Source organism: Lontra canadensis, unplaced genomic scaffold (assembly GCF_010015895.1).
Source record: "Lontra canadensis isolate GAN:19392208 unplaced genomic scaffold, GSC_riverotter_1.0 scaffold116, whole genome shotgun sequence".
NCBI lineage: Eukaryota > Metazoa > Chordata > Mammalia > Carnivora > Mustelidae > Lontra > Lontra canadensis.
The window spans coordinates 3,372,179-3,391,906 of NW_022631110.1; the positions used below are offsets into that span (position 1 = coordinate 3,372,179).

General features: G+C 50.1%; 1 protein-coding gene across 1 annotated transcript in view; it reads right to left on the reverse strand.

The window, feature by feature from the left end:
- MAP3K15 (mitogen-activated protein kinase kinase kinase 15) overlaps window positions 1-18,825 on the reverse strand; it is a 117,650-nt gene extending 98,825 nt beyond the window's left edge. Inside the window, exon 1 of the mRNA XM_032840732.1 lies at window positions 18,468-18,825. Coding sequence (XP_032696623.1) covers window positions 18,468-18,825 — 358 coding nt within the window. The remainder of the gene's footprint in view (window positions 1-18,467) is intronic.
- Window positions 18,826-19,728: the final 903 nt, after the last annotated feature.

Consider the following 19,728-nt stretch of genomic DNA (forward strand, 5'->3'; position numbering starts at 1 on the left):
CAGAGTCCTGGGACTGGGCCCGCATTAGGCTCTGTGCTCAGTGGGGAGTGTGCTCGGGATTCGCTCTCCCTCTCCCTCCACTTCTGCCTCTCCCTCACCGCCCTGCTCGCTCTCTAAAGTCAATAAATAAAATCTTAAAAAAAAAATCACTGTAGTATCAACATCTGACCTAAAAGTTCTGGAAAAATCATCATGAGGGGTTTTAAACAGGAGCCTATCATATCCAAATTCACCCCTTTGAGGCTGTTGCTCAAGAAAGGACAAATGTATATGCTGAGGAAACACTTCACAACCCAGGATGGTTCATTTATCTCCAATGGATGAGTGATCCCCACAGACATTTGCTTGGAGTCAAAAATCACCCTGCAGCCGAATGAATCGAACATTCTGCTTCTAGGCTCACCCCCTGGACTCCACCTACTTACCTCGAAAAGTGCGGGTTTTCTAAAGACGCTACTACGAAGTGGCAACACAGTGCGAACACCAAGGCCCCGGTGACTGCTGTAATTAGTTCACTGAGGAATGCAACAATGTGGAGACAAAGCAGAGTGATGGAACAGCCAGAGGACAGGGATGAAGGACAGCAGCCCCCAACTTATGTCGGCCATTTTTGTAGGGAACCTTCAACTTAGGGCAATAGCTTGTCACTGAGGAGATGACGACTTAATCTGGTGACACGAGTTCCTTCTCTCCTCCACCTTCTCGAAGGTCTGTGTCCGGTCCTGTACTCTAGCCTCAGCCCCCCTGCTAAAGAGCCCCTCCGTAGCTCCACCAAGGGTCAGGTCAGAGACTTTCCAGTAGCCAATGAACACAGAGCAGACTGATAGCGCCACCGAAAATTCCAAGTAATCCATGGTCAATAGAAAAATTGTCTCGTACCCGAAGTTGCCATTTTCACTTGACATTCGTCACTCAAGTCACTAGACAAAGTTGACACTGAGGATTTATACCATGACAATATTCAACCAGCTTATTTTTACAACTCTCAAGATATTAATTTCGCAGATATAGAAATACTAAATATGATTAAACACCACACTGGCATTTTTATTACATATGAGGCATCAAGTGTTTGTTTGGTTCCCCCCCCTCCCCCGAGAGATCCTAAATTACCTTAAAGCTTCAATCACCACAATGGTTACCTGCTCTGACATTTACAGAGTAATTCCACCAACACCTTGGTTGAATTTCAGAGCCACCCTGGTCGACGGGCAGGGAAGGCACTGGCTTTACTTGGCAGGTGGGGAACGGCGGCGCGAAGATTCATCCAAGGTCTCACAGCCAAGGGCACGACAGAATCACGGCTCCCGAGTATCCAGAGGTGGTTTCTGACCTTCCCGACTCGCTTTCTCAAACACAGCCATGGGAGGGTAAAACGGCATATTTATCCAGCTAAATCTTTGGCAAACACATCACAGATAAAGAGAGTTTTAAAAAGGCAGATTTTCATTTGCAAATGCAGCCCATGCTCGGAGCACCATTACCTTTCAGTTTCTAAGGACACAGATCAGCTTCAGGGGAAAAGTCTGCATAAAGGAAGCCGTCCTTCTTGTTGGGGGACACATAGGCGCCCTATGCATCTTGGTTTAACAACCTTTAAGAAGGGGTGCCACATCAGGAACTTGCCACAAGCCAAGGCTCCCCTTAAAACCTACTCTTAACAGGAAAGTGTCTGAATTTTAAAACAAAGTGCCTTTCAAACAACTGAACCACCAATTACAATGATCTCGCTACGTGCTAATAGGAAATCAGGACAAACGATGAATCGGATGGTAGTTCATTAAAAACTTTTGAACACTTAAACATTCTTTTTGTGTAGCGTTTTATAAGTAGTAAGTAAAACTGTAATTTTCTAGTGTGGTTTAAAAGCGCCTGATTTCCAAAGCAAAGCATTCATCAACAAAATGGCATAATGGTAAATGATTTACCATACACTAATTCTGTGACTGTACTGGCTCATGCCAGTCTTCAAGTATATTCCAGGCAATCTGAAGTAGTGACGGTAAGATTGGTTGTCTCTAAATGAACTAGATTTTAGAATAACTTTACCGCTGAAGATATTAAAAAAAAAAAAAGCTCACTGGACTTAGGGCAACATTAGTCGCCCAAAAGCTGCCTCAAAACAACAGAGCCTAGATTTACTAGTCAGGAAGCACCTCCTACTTCAGACCCAATTTTCTAGTCCTATAAGGAGGAGATAAGCTACCAATTCAGGGTCACGAAGTCAACAAATCCTTACCACATACAGCATCGACTGGGTGGGTGGGTGCCAGCTGCTTGAAGTATCACTTTGTCATGGGGAAGGCAGGGGCAGGAGAGTGGGGACATCGGGAACCTACACCTGGCCCCCTATCTTTGGCTTTCCAGGACCTTTTTGAAAGAATGACCCCAAAATAAAATGTGTATACCTTCCTAAGTGTGATTCAGATGTGTCCACTACCAGTTTTTTTCTTCAAAGAATTATGCCAGATATAAGCAAACTATGTTCTGGGGTGAATGGACTCACTGGGCTTAATCCGAGAGCTCTCACAATGAAGTATTTGCCACATGAAACGTAGCAGGACTGCAGTCACCTAGCTCTCACAGCTTTGTGTTGCTCGTCCAGCTAACAAGGAAAAAATGTTGCACACTAGGGTGCGTCTGTCACTTCAAGTGCTATCTGTATGGACGCCATCATCCGCGATAGTGCACATCACAGCTCCAACTCAGGGTTCCCCCGCAGCCCCGAAATATACTACCTCAGTATTTTCACCTTCATCCCCTAAATGTTCTCTTCAGCTTCCTTCCGCCCTTTTAGGAAGGGATCTGCTGTGACCGAACTCTCTTTGGCAAAGTTTTTGTGGAGACATACTTCTTAAAACCCTCTTCTGACCAGCAGATAATGACTTTCTCTTCTGCAAGGTCTGTGTCATACATCACCTCCAAGATGTGCGCGATTTCAGAGATGAGGAGGGTCTGAGGTACTGCGACCACACAGCACCAGCTGTGAAGGGGGGACCACTGAACTCGTCTGTCAGAGGGACTCAACTGTAGCAGACAGCGCCGCCTTCCTGAATTTGTTCTCTGTCTCATCACGATGACCGCCAGTCAACAAGAGAGGACCAGTGGCTTTTACAACCACTTCAACAAGAAAACGCCCTCTTTCTTAATGAAGTCGACTGTTCTTCAAGATCAATTCTAGGGGCCAGGGCTTCCGCCGGACTACTGCTTTCAGCCATTCTGTGCTCCAAGCTTCCTGAGCGAGGTCCGCCCCACAGCCCGTGGAGGGGCAGAGTTCATTCGGTGATGGCGGCAGGAATTCACTGCTGGATACAGGCCCGTATTTCATTGTCCTTACCCCAACTAATTTTCACCCCACCCCGTGTACCAGTACCCTTTCTCCTACGTGGTTCTTTAAGAATCGATGTCCAGAGTTCCTGGTTTCCATCAAGCATGCCTCACCGGCCACAGGCTTTCGGGAAAATTACTTCACAAGGTCGAGTCTTTTGAATGCAGGATTCTCATTCTCAGAAAAGAGAATACCTTTTCTAGTGAACCCAACCAACAAGTCTTACAACGTCAGCCTTGTGAGATCCAATGACCATCCAAAGGTCATTCACATCAAAATGGTCTTGGCTTCCAGCTCACAACCAAAATAACTAGAAGGCTACGTTGGAGGCCGATCAAGAACCTTTAGGATATCAGTCATTCCCTGCCCTGTGTTCGTGTAATCCACTTCTTTTGCGCTCTTTTGCGTGGACAGAACTGACCTGATACAGTGCAGCTGGCCTTGAGGATATTTTTGCCTTCGGTAAGTTGATCAGTAAGATGCAGAGATATATTCTGGATACTAACACTTCATGACAAAACATCTCAAAATGGAATGGTCTGAGTTAAGTTCTGGTTCTGTCCGATGGAGTAGACATTCCAGCCTGTCTCTCCCTGAACACATCTATTAAAACTAGGCAGAATGGATTGAATCTGTTTAAGAAGATGCAAAGCAGGGGCGCCTGGGTGGCTCAGTGGGTTAAAGCCTCTGCCTTCGGCTCAGGTCATGATCCCAGGGTCCTGGGATCGAGCCCCGCATCGGGCTCTCCGCTCGGCGGGGAGCCTGCTTCCTCCTCTCTCTCTGCCTGCCTCTCTGACTACTTTGTAATCTCTATCAAATAAATAAATAAAATCTTAAAAAAAAAAAAAAGAAGAAGATGCAAAGCAAGCAAGCAGATTGGAGAAGACCGGATTCCAAATTCCACCAAATCAAAATCAAGGTTCCCCGTTGCTTCCCCCACTCTCTTCTAGCCTGAAACCTCCCCCAAGTGCGGGCTGGGTATCGATGCAGAGAGCACCAGGAGAGGCCGCCTACTTCTGGCTCAGGAATCAGCACAGGGGCCTCCAAGTGCTCAGAGAGAGTGAAGGCTGTTCTCCGCTCTCCTCTTTTCCCTCTTCCCTTGCACACCCAGGACCCCTTCGATTCCACGGCAACACCAGCAGAGACTGTCAGTGGCAGCGGGGCCTACAGGGGCCTGGACCTCTGAGACAGCAGAACCTTTTGCTCTAACTGGAGGAGCTGTGGTCCCCAGGTGGGTGGCAGTGAATCCCCGCCGCTTTTTTCTCCCTCTGAATTCCTGGCCTCAAACATGGGCAGTTGTGGGACATGCGAGGCAGAGTGGGTTAAGTAAAGCCCCGGTGTTCTGGCCACAGGACCGTAAAGGGGAGTCCCAGTAAATCACAAAGTACAAAGCCAAATACCACTGAAAAGGCTTTGAAATCACAAAGGGCACCACAACTGAAACTGAGCATGGCAGCCTAAACCCCCCATTAAGGCAAAAATACCACCAGACTCCACAGGATATACGCGAGGCCTAGAATCTCATCAGAGGATTTCAAAAGATCCGGGGTACAGTCCCAAATCACTCGGATCCCTTCAAAGATGCAGGAATGTTTCAACTCACCTGGGAAAAGACAATCAATGGACTCTGATAACAAGAGGACACAGACATCAGAATTACCTGACAATGACTTTAAAGCAATTATTATAAAAGTCCTCCCAAAAGTAAGTAAGGGCAGACGCTTCTGAAAAGAATGGGGGAGGAGTCTCAACAAATAAAGAGAAGAACCAAATGGAAACCTTAGGAGTGAACACTGTAATAACCAAAACAGAAAACTCAGCAGATGGGCTCACAAGAAGAATGGGCATGACAGAGAGGTCAGTGACATTAAAGAATGTCCAGTAGAAATGATCCAATCTGGACAACAGAGAGAAAACAAAGACTTTATGTCCAAACACAGAAAGATCTAGAAATTGATACCCTCTTCCAAAGGCCCATAAGCTAATAGGTGAAAAGCACAGGAAAGGATCATGAATAAATAGCTCTCGGAATTTAAAAAAAAAAAGGGGGGGAAACATGCCCAAATACACGCAGAAAAAGGGAAACACGGATGTCAAGAGATGTCAAACGGAGATACCATCTCTCAACTACCTGATTACCGAGGGTCAAAAGATTGGCAACCAGTTCAGCCATCAAGACAGACAAGGTACAAAATCGTGTAACCCACAGATAGGAATCTGAAACTAGCTACAGAATTACAGGTGCCTTTGTTCTTTTAATACCCAAAATGCCACTCTGGGGTGCCTAATGAACAAACCCATATGCATATTAAACAGCACCTAGACAAAATTGTTCACTGAGGCTTACTAGCCGAAAAATAATACATATATATACATATATAAAATATCTATGTCTATCTGTATAGATCTGCAAGTATCCTTTAAGAAGGGATCCGTAAAATAAACAAGATACACCCACCCAATGAAGTACTATCCAGCTATAAAAAAGAAAAAGAGGGGCACCTGGGGGGATCAGTGGGTTAAGCCTCTGCCTTCGGCTCAGGTCATGATCTCAGGGTCCTAGGATCGAGCCCCGTATCGGGCTCTCTGCTCAGCGGGGAGCCTGCTTCCTCCCCTCTCTCTCTGCCTGCCTCTCTGCCTACCTGTGATCTCTATCTGTCAAATAAATAAGTAAAATCTTAAAAAAAAAAATCTTTTTCGAAAAACAATTTGTGAAAGTAAAGGTATAGGGGCACCTGGGTGGCTCGGTGGGTTAAAGCCTCTGCCTTTGGCTCAGGTCATGATCCCAGGGTCCTGGGATGGAGCCCGCATCCGGCTCTCTGCTCAGCAGGGAGCCTGCTTCCTCCTCTCTCTCTGCCTGCCTCTCTGCCTACCTGTGATCTTGGTTTGTCAAATAAATGAATAAATAAATCTTTAAAAAAAATTAAAAAGAAAAAGGAAGATTCCCATATTCTGATTTGGAAAGTTGTCCAGGCTCAGCTGTTAATGGAAAAAAGCAAGATGCACAACAATGTATTTGGCCTGGTACCTTTTAAATAAGAAAGGGAGAATAAGAATGCACATTCATATATGCTTTTATTTACCTAGCACAAGTGGTCACACCTTCTCCAGAAAGGACCAGATAAATATTTTTGGCTTTGTGGGCAGCACAGTGTCTGCCGGTGCAGAGATGGATGGATGTGTTCCAGTACAACTTTATTCACAAAATGAAGACAGTCAGCTTGCAGACTGCTGCATGCTGACAACTGAAATAAAGAAATGCTATAAGGATAAATAAGAAACTGAAAAAAAAATTAGGTGAAACAGTGTAGATGGGATAAAAGAAGCAGATAAATTGGACTTCATCAAAATTAAAAACATCTGTGCATTAGAAAACAGCATCAAGGAAGTTTAAAGCTGTATCACAGAAAGGGAGAGAAAATTTGCCAACCACGTATCTGACAAGGGATCTGTTTCTAGAACACAAAGCATTTTTTACAACTCAATGGTAAGAGGACAAATAACTAAAAAAACAGGCAAATTCTAAGAGAAATTCAAACAGACATTTCTCCAGAGAAGATATACAAATGGCCAAGCACCCAACACACGAAAAGACAGTCAACATCCTTCGTCACCAGGGAAATGCAGATCAAAACCACCAGGAGCCACCACTTCAGACCCGCTAGGGCGGCTGCCAGTGCTGATGGGGCCGTGCCGTGACGGGAGCGCGCCTGTGCTGCTGGGGGGAATGCAAACGGGGAGCAACTGTGGACAAGTCTTTTGGAAAGCAGCTCCTCAAAAGGTTAAACGTGAGGTCGATGCACCCCAAGTGTCCACTGATGGATAAACGGATTAACAAAATAGGGTATATCCCTACAACGGATTATTCAGCCTTAAATAGCTAGGGAATTCGGACACGTGTTAGAACACAGATGAACGTCAAGGGCATTACATTAAACGAAATAAGCCAGTCACAAAAATGAACAAACGCTGTATGATTCCACTTACATGAAGCGTGCCCGGGAGGCCACATCATAGAAACAGAAAGCAGGATGGTGGCTGCCAGGCGCGGAGGGGGGAGGGGAAAGCTGGGAGTTGTTCAATGGACGGAGAGTTTCAGTTTTTTGAGATGGACGGGCTCTGGAGATGGGTTGGACAAAATGAATGTACTGAAGGCTACCGAACGGCTCGTTTGGAAGTGGCTGAGAGAGATTTTATATCAGCTGTTTTATTAAATCACAATATAATTTTTTTTTAAAAGAAGATTAAACAGAGAGTAACCACGGGACCTAGAAATCCCACTCCTGGGCACATACTCAAGACAAATGCAAGCGAATGTCTACACAAAAAGCTACAGTGTGACTCGAAACTAGAAACCAGCCCCAAATCTGTCCACAGGTGGATAAAAACATGGTCCACCCGCCCACCGTTTCCTACTGCCGCTGCCACGCAAAAGGAACGCAGGGCACAGATGTGCGGCCCACGGATGCACCGTGGACACGAGCCAGAAGCAGCCGGTCGCACGAGACAGGTTGTGCTCTCCAGCACATCTAGAGAGACAGAAAGGCGAGTAACGGTTGCCCGGGGCCGGGGCTAGGTGGCTAGAATGGGGAATGACTGCTAATGGGCCCAGGCTGCTTTTCTGGGGGCAACAGCAGTGGCCTGAACCCAGCGGCGATGACAGGCACCCGGTTCTGAATCCAGACGAACTACCACCAGCTGTAGGCTGCAGGCGAGCAAGTCCATCTCACCATGGCTGGGTTCCTGGGATTTGGGTTTGTTTGGGGTTTTTTTTGAAAGTAGAATATTCTTAGCAGCAGCACTGTTCCTAACCTACTATAGTGTATGCTTCCAATGAACCACTACATAGAAATGAAAACGAACAAATCATTGCTGTATTAACAACAGAGAGGAATTCCCCAAACGCAACGGTGAGGGAAAGGAGCCAGAGACAAAAAGGGAGATTATATTATTCCATTTCTAAAGAGAGAGAAAGGCAAACCAAGACACAGACTCTTAACTCTAGGGACGACACTGGCTGGTCACCAGAGGGGAGGTCGGGGACATGGGGGAGGGGATGGGGGAAACAGGTGACAGGGGAGAAGGCAGGCACTTGTCCTGAGGAGCACCGAGTGATCTATGGGACTGAACCACTATATTCTATACCTGAACTTGATATTACACTGCATGTGAACTGTATTGGAATTAAAGAAAACTTTATTTAAAAAGGAAGAAAAAGTACACCAACAGGCAAAGCTAGCCTATACTGAGACAGGAGACAGTTGTCGCTCTGGGCCAGGCTCAAAGCAGATGCCAGCATGCACCGGGATGCTCCCGGCGTTCCCTTTTTTGACCCAAGCGTGGAGTTACACAGCTTGGAGAGCTCGCGAAAGCTCATGGAGCAGTACACTTACGACTGTGCCCTCTTCTGTATGGATTCTGTACCTTGACAGAAAGAGAAAAATCAAGAGCCTCTCGAAGCAGAGGTTTGTACCTTTTCCTCACTTCCATCCTTCAGCACAGGACCAGGAACGGAGCTAGGATTAAATCTCCAACCTCCAAACTTTGGTGGGGAGAAAAACTGTCTGAGCCCCCCATGGGAGTGACCCTACCATCTGGCATCGCTGAGCACTTACTACGTTCAGGGCACTATGTGTTGATCTCTACCTAGAGATTATTTTTTTAATGAGGCTCAGAGATGTTAACTAGGCTTATCCAGGGTCACACAGCCAATAGAGGGCAGGGCAAACATGGAAACCTGAGCTGCAAAGCCCATGTTTTTTTATCCCTCTGTCACTTGTGTCACCAAGGGCAGTGGGACACAATGACGGAACACACGCTGGTCAAGCCTCATCATGGATCTGTTTTGGTGGTCCGTACCCCGGAGCGCAGAAAGGTCATCTGCCCCAAGGATAACCTGCACTTCCTACACTTTCCTGGAGGGTGAGGTACCAGGTGGGCAGCCGTGGCTCTGGCAGCTCGACGCCAAGTGCCCGGAACATTCATCCGGGGCGAGAGCCTTCTCCCAGGTGCTTGAGACAAGGTGTCAGACGTGCTTCATCGCAAGACACCCGTGTGCAATTTCATCTGCGATCGGTCACAGACCTCTGTGTAGAAGCCCCAACGGTCAAGTGCTCAAAAGTACTCGTGAGTGTGTGCGTGCAAGAGAGTGTGCGTCTGTGCAACAGCCTGGAGGCAGGCACAGACGTCTCAGAGAGGGCCCACAGAAGGGGACCTTCACAGAAAAGTAACCTCGAGGAGACTTCCCCAGAATGAAAATTCTCTGCTCATCACAAGTCCCAAGGAGATGAGTAAGCAGGCCACAGTGTGGGAGCAAATGCTCGCAAAATATACCTTAGACAAAGCACTTGAATCCAGAATATATAAAGAACTTGCGTAATTCAATAATAAGAGGACAACCCAATGAAATGGGTAGATGGTCTCAAAAGACACCTCACAGAGGAAGATATGTGCGTGGCCAAAAAGCACATGCAAAGGGGCTCGACATCATTAATCAACAAGGAAAGCTAAATTAAAACCATAACGAGAAGACCAATATACAAATGTTCACAGCAATTTCACTTGTAATAGCCCACAGCGGGAACGGCCCCCATGCCCTTCCAGGGTGTGTCCACGCAATCCAACAGTGCTCGGCGCGGCCAAGCAGCAAAGTACAGACGCTCGGTGTGCGTGAAGCTCAACCACACGGCGCCGAGCGAGGGACGCGGACCCCGGAGGGCGCACATGCCGCATGAGCCCATTTACACAAAACCCTAGCGACGGCAAATCTAACTGGTGGTGATGGCATCTCGGTCACTCCATGGGGCCAGGAATGGGAGTGGGGAAGGGAATGAGCAAGAGGGGACATGAGGGAACTTTCTCGACTGATGGAACGTCTCTTCTGACAGGGTCTGTTCACGTGGGTTTAGTCATGTCTCGGACTGTGCAGCGGAGACGTGTACGCGTCGAGGTCTGCGCGGCCTAAGCGAGAGATGGTCAAGACCGTCACAGTCAAGCGTGGGGCAGGGAGGAGGCAGCAGGGAAGAAGGAATCAGCACGGCACGACGTTAGTCACTGATGGAGCTGCATCGCGTACACGCTTGGAATCCCCCGCAAGAAAAATCCAAGAACAAGTTCATCTACAACTAATGGACCGACTCGTCTCCCGTTTCCAACTCTGTCCAGTTCTGCCCGGCCCCCGGGGCTGACCCGATCCTGCAGTGAACTCGGCTTCCTGCCGCCGGCCACGGCTCAACTCCTGCCTGCGCCGCCACAGCTCCTACCGCCAGCCACGCCCCAGCAACCGCCAGGCATCTTGGCCAAGCCCTGCCACACCCAGCAGCAGGAGGGTACACTATGTGGCAGGGGGGTGGGGGGCACGAGAAGTTTTCCAGTTGGCTTTGCACCAGTTCACCCCTCCCCCAGTGGTGTTATTTGACCAGGATTTATTTTTTTTAAAGATTTTATTTATTTGACAGAGGGAGAGAGATCACAAGTAGGCAGAGCAACAGGCAGGGTGTGGGGAGAGGGGGGAAAGCAGGCTCCCCGCGGAGCAGAGAGCCTGATGCGGGGCTCGATCCCAGGACCCTGAGATCATGACCTGAGCCAAAGGCAGAGGCTTTAACCCACTGAGCCACCCAGGCGCCCCTTGACCAGGATTTAAACAGCCCCCCTCCCAAAGCCTGGTACACAGAGGCTTGCATTCCCCAAGTACAGTTTTGAAATCGGCTGCTGGGAACCCCAAACGCATTCCGCCCCAATAACATACAGCCAGCAATGCAGCAGGCCGCCCCTGGGGCTTTACCTCTCCTAAATGCACTCAAGGCTCACACAGCAAAGCCGAGAGGAAATGCTGCAGGTGCAATGCTTCTTTCCCTCGGCCTATGAGACTAAGAATCGAGTAAAATTCCAGGTTCGATGCTGAGTCAGTAGCAGTAACAGCAGCTGGAAAGGGAGGAGGCTCTGGGAAAGGGCCCCAGGCGCAAGCCAGCAGGCAGGCCCAGCACAGGCCCGCTGAGACCCCGCCAGAGGCTCATATGGTCTTGTCCCCACGAGGAAAGTCACTGTGGCCCGAGCGAGCCACCCCACTGTCTCTAGCAGGGAGAGAGGGGGCTTCTCAGTTCTAACCCTATTTTTAATCTCCCACTGAACTTGTTTAAAAGAAAAATCCTATTATGAAAAATACGCATCGTTGAACATGTGGACAAAAAAGCAGCAGTATTCTCAGAACAGTTCAAACCACTATCTCCATTCCAGGGTCTCCAGTGTGAGCTGTTCTCGTCTCTTCTACTTGAGATGTACCGCTGAGGAGAAAGGCTGAGATCCAGAAATGTGTCATTAGGATGTCTCTTGTTTCCTAATAAAAATCACAACTGCTCTGTAGCTATGCCCGGCCACCATTTTCAACATGGTTTCTACAGGAAACCACATTCGGATTTCCTTCGGAAGGTTCCAAACAAGTTCCGCTTCATGTCAACAGGTGAAACCAAGTGTCAGCTGTGTCCACTGAGAGTTACTCTAAGAAGCAAGCGGACAGGGGTGCCTGGGTGGCTCAGTCGGTTAAGCCATTGCCCTCAGGTCAGGTCATGATCCCCGGGCCCTGGGATCGAGTCCTGCATCAGGCTCCTTGCTCAGCGGGGAGCCTGCTTCTGTCTCTGCCTCTGCCTGCCACTCTGCCTACTTGTGCTCTCTATCTCTGAGAAATAAATAGATAAAATCTTTTAAAAAAATAAAATAAAAAGCAACTGGACAGATTCTCCTAGGGAATCCCTCCAAGAGTAGCAAAGAAAACCGCAACCGGGTCCCTACCGCTGAAGAGTTAATTATCAGTAATTATTTAATCACAACTGTGTCACTCGCTAGGAATGAAAACCTTGGTGCGATCGAAGCTGGCAGAGAGCAGGTGAGGCCTCTGTGAGGCCTCCTGGAAGGTCGGAGACGTGAAGGTGGAGGGCGTTTTGGGCAGAGCAAGACTGCAGTGTACAGTGGCGTCAAAGCAGACAGCATGGAGGGGAACACACCAAGACTGACCCAACCTTAAGAGGCCGGTGACAAAGCTGCTGCCTGTTGGCAGCAACAGGGATGAAAAAAGACAATGCCTGGGCCGGGGAGGAGGGGCCCAGCCAGTGAAGCAAGCGGCTCTGAGACTTGCTCTGGAAGCAAAGGGCTGGCTCTGGCAAGGACAGCGGCTGGGGTCAAGCCGGACTCCCAGGTTGATGATTCTGCTCACGCACGCTTAGTTCTTTAAAAGAAGACAAGGTCTAACTATGGCCCTTACATTCTGTTGGAACCAGATTTGCCTGGTCTCCTGCCCGCCTAGAGATGCCACACAAAGTGCACCTTCTACGACCGTCAAACCCACGCGTCCCACAGACCTGATTTCCTTAGAACGTTCTGCATTTTCCAGAGCGATGGGGAGAGTATGCACCCTCTTACGAGCCGTCGGACGGCATTTATAAGGCTGTCTTGAGCAGAAGCCAATGCACCTGAGGTTCAAGTGACAAAAGAGGAGAGCTGCCTCTAGGCATTTCCAGCAGAAGAGCAACAAGCCTTATTGGTCCGGGTAAGCTCGGCTATGCTGCTGCAGGCGACAAAGCCCCACAACCTCAGGGGCTTGGCTACCATCTCGAACACGTGACCCTTGCGTGAGCTGTCATGAGGCGGAGAGGCGGAGGGCATGCTAACGTCGCACTCGCTGTCACTGGGGTACCTGCTGACGTTGCTCACGTTCCCGAAGGGCCCAAGCTAACTGCAAGGGAGACTGGGGACTGCGGAAGAAGATACACGTGCTTGCAGGCCACACACGACACATCAAGCTGAGAAGGAATCCACAAGTAGGGGGGCACCTGGGGGGTTAAGTCGGTTAAGCATCTGCCTTGGGCTCAGGTCATGATCTCCTGGTCCTGGGATTGAGGCCCGCGTGGGGCTCCCTGCTCAATGGGGAGCCTGCTTCTCCCTCTCCCCCGGCTCATGCTCTCTCTCTCTCTCAAGAAATAAAATCTTAAAAAAAAAAATCCACAAGTAACATCACCAATGGAGAAGCTAGATGCAACCCAGGGAAAGGGCAGCAGAAGGGACTAGAGCTGGCTGTACTTTAAACCAAGACACACCCTATTTTGGCAGAAAGCCCAATATTACCATCAGTTTAAAAAATGGACAGAATCACTATAGTATCATTTGACACAAAAGGAAAAAAATAACCTAGACTCCAAAGCCAGTGACACGCAACAAAAGGTAGACTGTGTCCTCCCATTGCTAGTGGGAAGCCGGTGGCTCCAGCACATTCCGCCTTCTGGCACAGAGCAGGGCGGCGCGGACCAGAGCTCATGGGAGATTAGGAACAGGGAGGATCCAGGACACAGGGAGATCCAAGGCCTGACTACCTCTTGGAAAGGCATATCTTGCAGACAACTTTCTAGCATTTGTGCTAGATTTTCATGATCCAAGTTATACTCTTATCGCGGTAACAACCCCCACCCTCCAATCTCAGTAGCTGGACCACATAAAAGCTTCTCTCTTGCTTATGCAACCCCCTTAGTGAACATTTCTGCTCCCGTAGCTACCCTCTGAAGAGTGTTCAGGGATCCAGGTGCCTTCCATCTTGCGCCACTGCCCTCGTCTACACTGGGGACCAGGGGAAAGGGTGACAGAGTACGGGAAGATATGCTAACACCTGGGCCCAGAAGCGACAGACACCACCCATACTTCCATTTCCTTGGCCAGAACTAGTCATACCTCCCTCCGAGACTCAAAGGGTGTTGGAAAATGCAGTCCGCAGGGTCCCTAGGATTCACTAGGAGCGTGAATCTCCGCTAAGCCAGCCATCTCTGCCACATTTGGCATCCTCCAAATGACTGTGGGAGCCGGCCAGCAAAGGGGTGTCCTCAGGATAAAGCAAAGTCAAATAGCTCATCCAGAGGCGAAAAGCCCTGGCCTTCATCTTTTGAATGGATGTTCTCGAAGTGCAAGGACTTCCTACCATAACTGTAGGATTCCACCCGAACTGGCAATCCCTTACCTCCTGTAAAATCACCATGAGCACAACTGAAGAAAAGACCTCAGAAGCAGGGCCCCTGGGACAGGAAAGTAGCATCTAAATGAGGTTCAGAGAGGAGCAAAGTTAGGCAGAGCCAGACCCAGCAGCGAGGAGACGAGAACTTGCGCCCCAGGGCAGGTAGGGACAAGGCTTGATCAATGGGGCCCGTTCTTGCCATGGGACCCGTTACTAGCTGAGGCAAGAAGGCCACGAATTAGCACATAGCTGGAGGCTCTCACTGAGATCGGTCCGCAAGCACCCAACCAAGCAGAGAGTAAATGGGGATCAATGTTATGGGGCATTCCTTGGAAGTAACTGGACTGTATTCTACTGAACCAGACCTCCGTCTAAGATTTGCTGGCACAGGGGTGCCTGGTGGTTCTGTTGGTTGGGCAACTGCCTTCGGCTCAGGTCATGATCCCTGAGTTCTAGGATCGAGTCCCACACTGGGCTCCCAGCTCCACAGGGAGTCTGCTTCTCCCTCTGACCCTCTCCCTCTCACGCTCTCTCATATAAATAAATAAAATCTTTAAAAAAAAGATTTGATAGCACACTAAGCATATTCGATTAGAGAGTCCGGTTAAACAGAATTTCCATCTCAGAATGCATGGGAAAGCACGAGCCAGAGTTACACAGATTCCCTTCCCGCAGGAAGTCTGTGTTTGCTGTGTTCACAAGCACCAAGAAGCTCCAAGGGACACACGCCGCACGTACCCAGAGTCATGGAACAGGCTGCTCCCAGTACGTACGCTCCACATGCACAGTAGTGATTGCAAGTCAGGACTGTGAATTCTGTTCAAGCAGATACATAGGCATTTAAACAAAAGGGAGGGGTTTCTTTTGGGAAAAGAAAAAGAGAAAGGGGAGAGAGAGAAGACCTGCTTTGTTTTTCTAAGCACTGAAAGTAACCAAGAATTTAACAGTTCTACTAAATTCCAGACTCTCACCTTTGAAGACGTAGGGCAGATGCTTAAAAAATAAGATAAAAGCTAGTCCTTCTGCAGAGTGAAGGCACACAGGAATGGCCACCTCTGCTAAAAGTGAACAAGAGATCCCTCAAAAAAAAAAAATTAAACATGAAATTACATGACTCAGCAATTCCCTAGGTGGGTATGTACCCCAGAAAGTGAAAGTGGAGACTTGAGCAGGTATTCCAACACCCATGGCCATTACGGCATTATCTACAAGAGCCTGAAGCTGGAAAGGACCGTAGCGCCCCATCTGCAGATGCCGGGGTCGCCACTGGCGCATTCATTAGCCTTCAAGGTCACTCAGCTACCTGCCACGGTGCGAATGAACCTTGAGGACACGGAGTTAAGTGAAATAAACCAGCCACAAAAAAGACAAATACTCTATGATCCCAGTTATATGAAATTTCTGGAACAGGCAAAGTCACGGAGACAGAAAGTAGCACCGTGGTTATCAGCGGCTAAGGGGAGGGAGGAGTGACAAGTTGAAGGGGCACGGAGTTTTTGTTCAGGCTGATGAAAAAGTTTTGCACAGGGATGGTGGCCGTTGGCTGCACAAGAGTGTGAATGTACTTAATGCCAAGGAAATGCACAGTTAAAAATGGCTAAATGGGGGGGCGCCTGGGTGGCTCAGTGGGTTAAGCCTCTGCCTTCAGCTCGGGTCATGGTCTCGGGGTCCTGGGATCGAGCCCCACATCGGGCTCTCTGCTCGGCGGGGAGCCTGCTTCCTCCTCTCTCTGCCTGCGTCTCTGCCTACTTGTGACCTCTGTCAAATAAATAAAATCTTTCAAAAAATGGCTAAATGGCAAATTATAGGTTACATATGTTTTAGGACTTTCTTTCCAAGTGCTCGTGACCTTGGCCGTGTTCCTTCACCAGAGTCACCGGTCCTCGCTGGGGCTGAAGGCCTGCCTCTGGCTCTCTCGCACCCCCACCAAACCATCCAGGCTCCAGCGACCCCGAACCTCTCCTCCAGATCGACACAGGACCACGGAAAACTGTACAACAAGGGGGAAAACACGCTCCGGCCGGCTTTGCCTCACTAGGAGTACAAGAGACCGAAGTACTCCCACTTCTCATCTATCATGCTCCCTAAAATACATCTGGGGGCATCTCAATCGGCCCACTCCCCCACAAGCAGTTTTCTGGAACAGCAAAGTCCAGTGGCACCTTCTGTGAGGAGGAAAATGCTCTCTTCACTGTGCCTGTTGAGCCCCTGAAATACGGCTGGTACCAATAACAGACTGACTTCTTGCATTTAAACGGACTTCAGTGTCCACTGCTACCTGTGGCTAGCGGCCACCATGTCGGAGCCGCGCTTTTACAACTTTCACGAAGAACCCATAGTGACAGATTTGGTTTTCTGTGTGGGTTTTTGTTGTTGTTGTTCTGTTTGGGTGGAGATGCCCAAAGTCCGTGAGCGGTAGAGATCAGGAAGCCAGGAGAGGTGTGTGTGTGTGGGGGGGGAATCTCAGTTTAATCCAGAAACCCACGACTGGAGTTGCACATATCCTTGGCCAAACCTCTGAGAAGAATTTACTAGTTATAATGACGTACGGAGAAATGATTTAGTCAAGACCAAGCCAAGGTCAACCAAAGGAGGTACACGATGCAGAAAATTCTAGGCAATCTGGACCCACAGCAAGAAAAGGTGCCTGTTGTGTAGCTGTGGAATCGAAAGCCCAAGATTTCTGACTGAACTTTCACACCCAACCAGAAGGGGTCCAGTTAGTAGATGAGGGCTTGTTTTACACACACACACACACACACACACGCACGCACGCACGCACAGCCCCAGAGGAGTAAAGCCGCCGCGCATCCAGCTTCAGAGTTGGCACCAGCAGGCAGGAGGCTACAATTGTGCAGCACAGCAGAAGGGACATTTCCCCTTTCAGAGAAGAGTGTTACCCAACTCTGATTTCGGAGGAAATTGAATAGAGGTCAAGAAAACCGAGGGTTCTGGGTGAAGTGGGCTCCTGAGGAACTTTTCTAAAAAGGCATAGCACTGAGGAGTACCCGCTGAGCGGTCAGAAATATCAAGAGAGTGTTTTCGATGCGCTCAGCTGCTGCTTTATTTGAACAAGCCTGACACTCTGCCCCCCTCCAGGTGCGGAGGATTCGCTCTGCAGAAAACAGCACCGTGTTGCCTCTGGCTGGGAACGGATGGCAATCCACCTAGCTTGCGGCTTCCCCGTCGGGCGGCCGGGCTCTCAAACTCCCCCCTGTACCTTCTCACATGCTTTTAAGCTTAGGGTGGGCACGGTTACCACCTCTTGACCAGTGGAGAAACCAAGGCACAAAGCAGGTAATTACCGCCCCCCATACAAGGCTTATTAATATCACCCAACTGCCAGAGGCTTGTCACATAGACTCCAAACGTTCGGTAAGGGAAAATATCCCAGCAGCCATCCACTGCACACCTGGAGAAACTTGCCAACCAAAAAGTAATTTTAAGACTGGATTCTTACCACACGCTTATCACAAGGAGCTTGGAGAGCTAGTGTCCCATTCCAGCAACGGAGGAGACTCAGAACCCCCGAACGCTTGTGCATTATGGGATAAAACAGATCTGTCACGCCGGTGGTAGAGTACAGCCCATGTCAAAGCGTGTTTGGGGGCAGGAATTAAAGTTCTAGAAAGAACTCTGGGGCATTTCTAAGAGCACCTCCCCCCACACACTCCCTTGCAGCACACGGATTCCCACTTTCTGCCGCAAAATGGAATCACCTGGGAAAGCATTAAAAACTTGTGAGGCCTTAGACTGTGGGATCCTCGGGCTACAATCCGGACATGAGTTTTAAAAGTTCCCCAGGTGATGCTTATGTGTAGCCAGGGGCCCACTCATTGCTCTACGGGACATGGTCGGAGTGAGGAAATACAACCCGGGGAGGGGGGAGAAAGAGAGCTCTGCATCATCTGGGCTTTGGGCTGTTTCTTGGGTCAACTGACGTTTAATGAGACGAAAAAGTAACTTGGTTAAATGGCAGTGGCCTCCGTTTTCTCATCTGTAGAAAGGTACAATGCCGGGCGGGCGTGCGGTGAGCGTCAGGGGAGGCTAGGCCGGCGGGCAGCCGGGGCCCTGGCACTGGCCGGGGTCAGGATGGCGGGCAGGCTGGGGCGGGGTGGGCTTGGGGGGTGAACGGGGCATCCGCCTCACCTGCGTCGTAGAAGGCGTCGAGCACAGCCGTCTCCCCGAAGTCGAGCTCCCCAAAGGGCACGGAGGTGAACTGGGCGCCCTCGGCCTCGCAGGCCCGCTGCAGGCACTGGCGCGCCCCCGCCTCGGGGCCGCCGGCCACGCCGCCCTGCGGGATCTCGCTGCGCACATATACTGCCCGCAGAGCCCGCCGCGGCCCGCCCGCGTCCTCGCCCCCGCTCCCGGGCCCCGCGCCCTCGGCCGCCCCGTCGGGCTCCACCGGCCCGGCCGCGCCCTCCGCTCCCGGCGGCAGCGGGCACTGCGGTGGCTCGGCCGCCGCCCCGAGGGCCCCGGCCGGGGGAGTCCCGCCGCCGCTCTCCATGCGGCCGCCCGGCGCGCCCTTCCTGGGTCCCGCCTCCGCACGGGCTGCGGGCGGCTGGGGGCCACGAGCGTCCCGGCACCTGTTCCCGGGGCGCGGGCGGGCAGCTGCGGGCGCCCGAGCGCGCCGGTGGCCCCGCGGCCGCTGACGAAAGCTGCAGCCCCGCAACCCCCGAGCGCCCTTTGAAGACTGAGGAGAGAGAGGCGGGGGCTGGGGACGTGAGGGCGAGCGGAGGGCGGGGGGAGGTCTGGGAAGGGCGGCGGGGCAGGAGCTGGCAGGGCGCCCCCTGCCGCCTCCCCCGGGCAGCGCCCGAGGAGGGTGGATTTGTCAATTTCAGGATTTTGCAGCTGCCTTCCCTCCAGACCCACCAACATCACAAGTCCCGGCTTTTCCCCCTCAAAACAATCTGGTGGGTATTAGAGAGGGCATGGATTGCATGGAGCACTGGGTGTGGTACAAAAACAATGAAGACTGTTATGCTAAAAATAAATTTTAAAAAATGATTAAAAAAACAATCTGAAGCTTTTCAAGCAGAGTAAACACTCTTTCAAAGCGCTGGTTGGAGGTAAATATTCAATTTCAAACTAAATGCAGAGGTAATTTTAACCCAGGATTTAGGTGAGAAGATGCTAATTTCAAACGCCTCTGATTTTGATAAGTAGATAAATAAGTGAATTAATTAAAAGATAAATAAATCGCCTCTGATTTTGCACTCTTTGTCCCCAGTTGCCAAGAGCATGGCCCTTGCGAGCCCCGTTCTGGAGGCCTGCTCGTCCTGCCTTTCACTGTGACCTTGACAAAGCACCAGGAATCACCAGCAACAACTTTTGTATGCCGGGAAAATAGGATGCCTGCCCGACCTATGAAATGCTGTGAACCCAAACGAATCTTTACTCTGGATCTTAC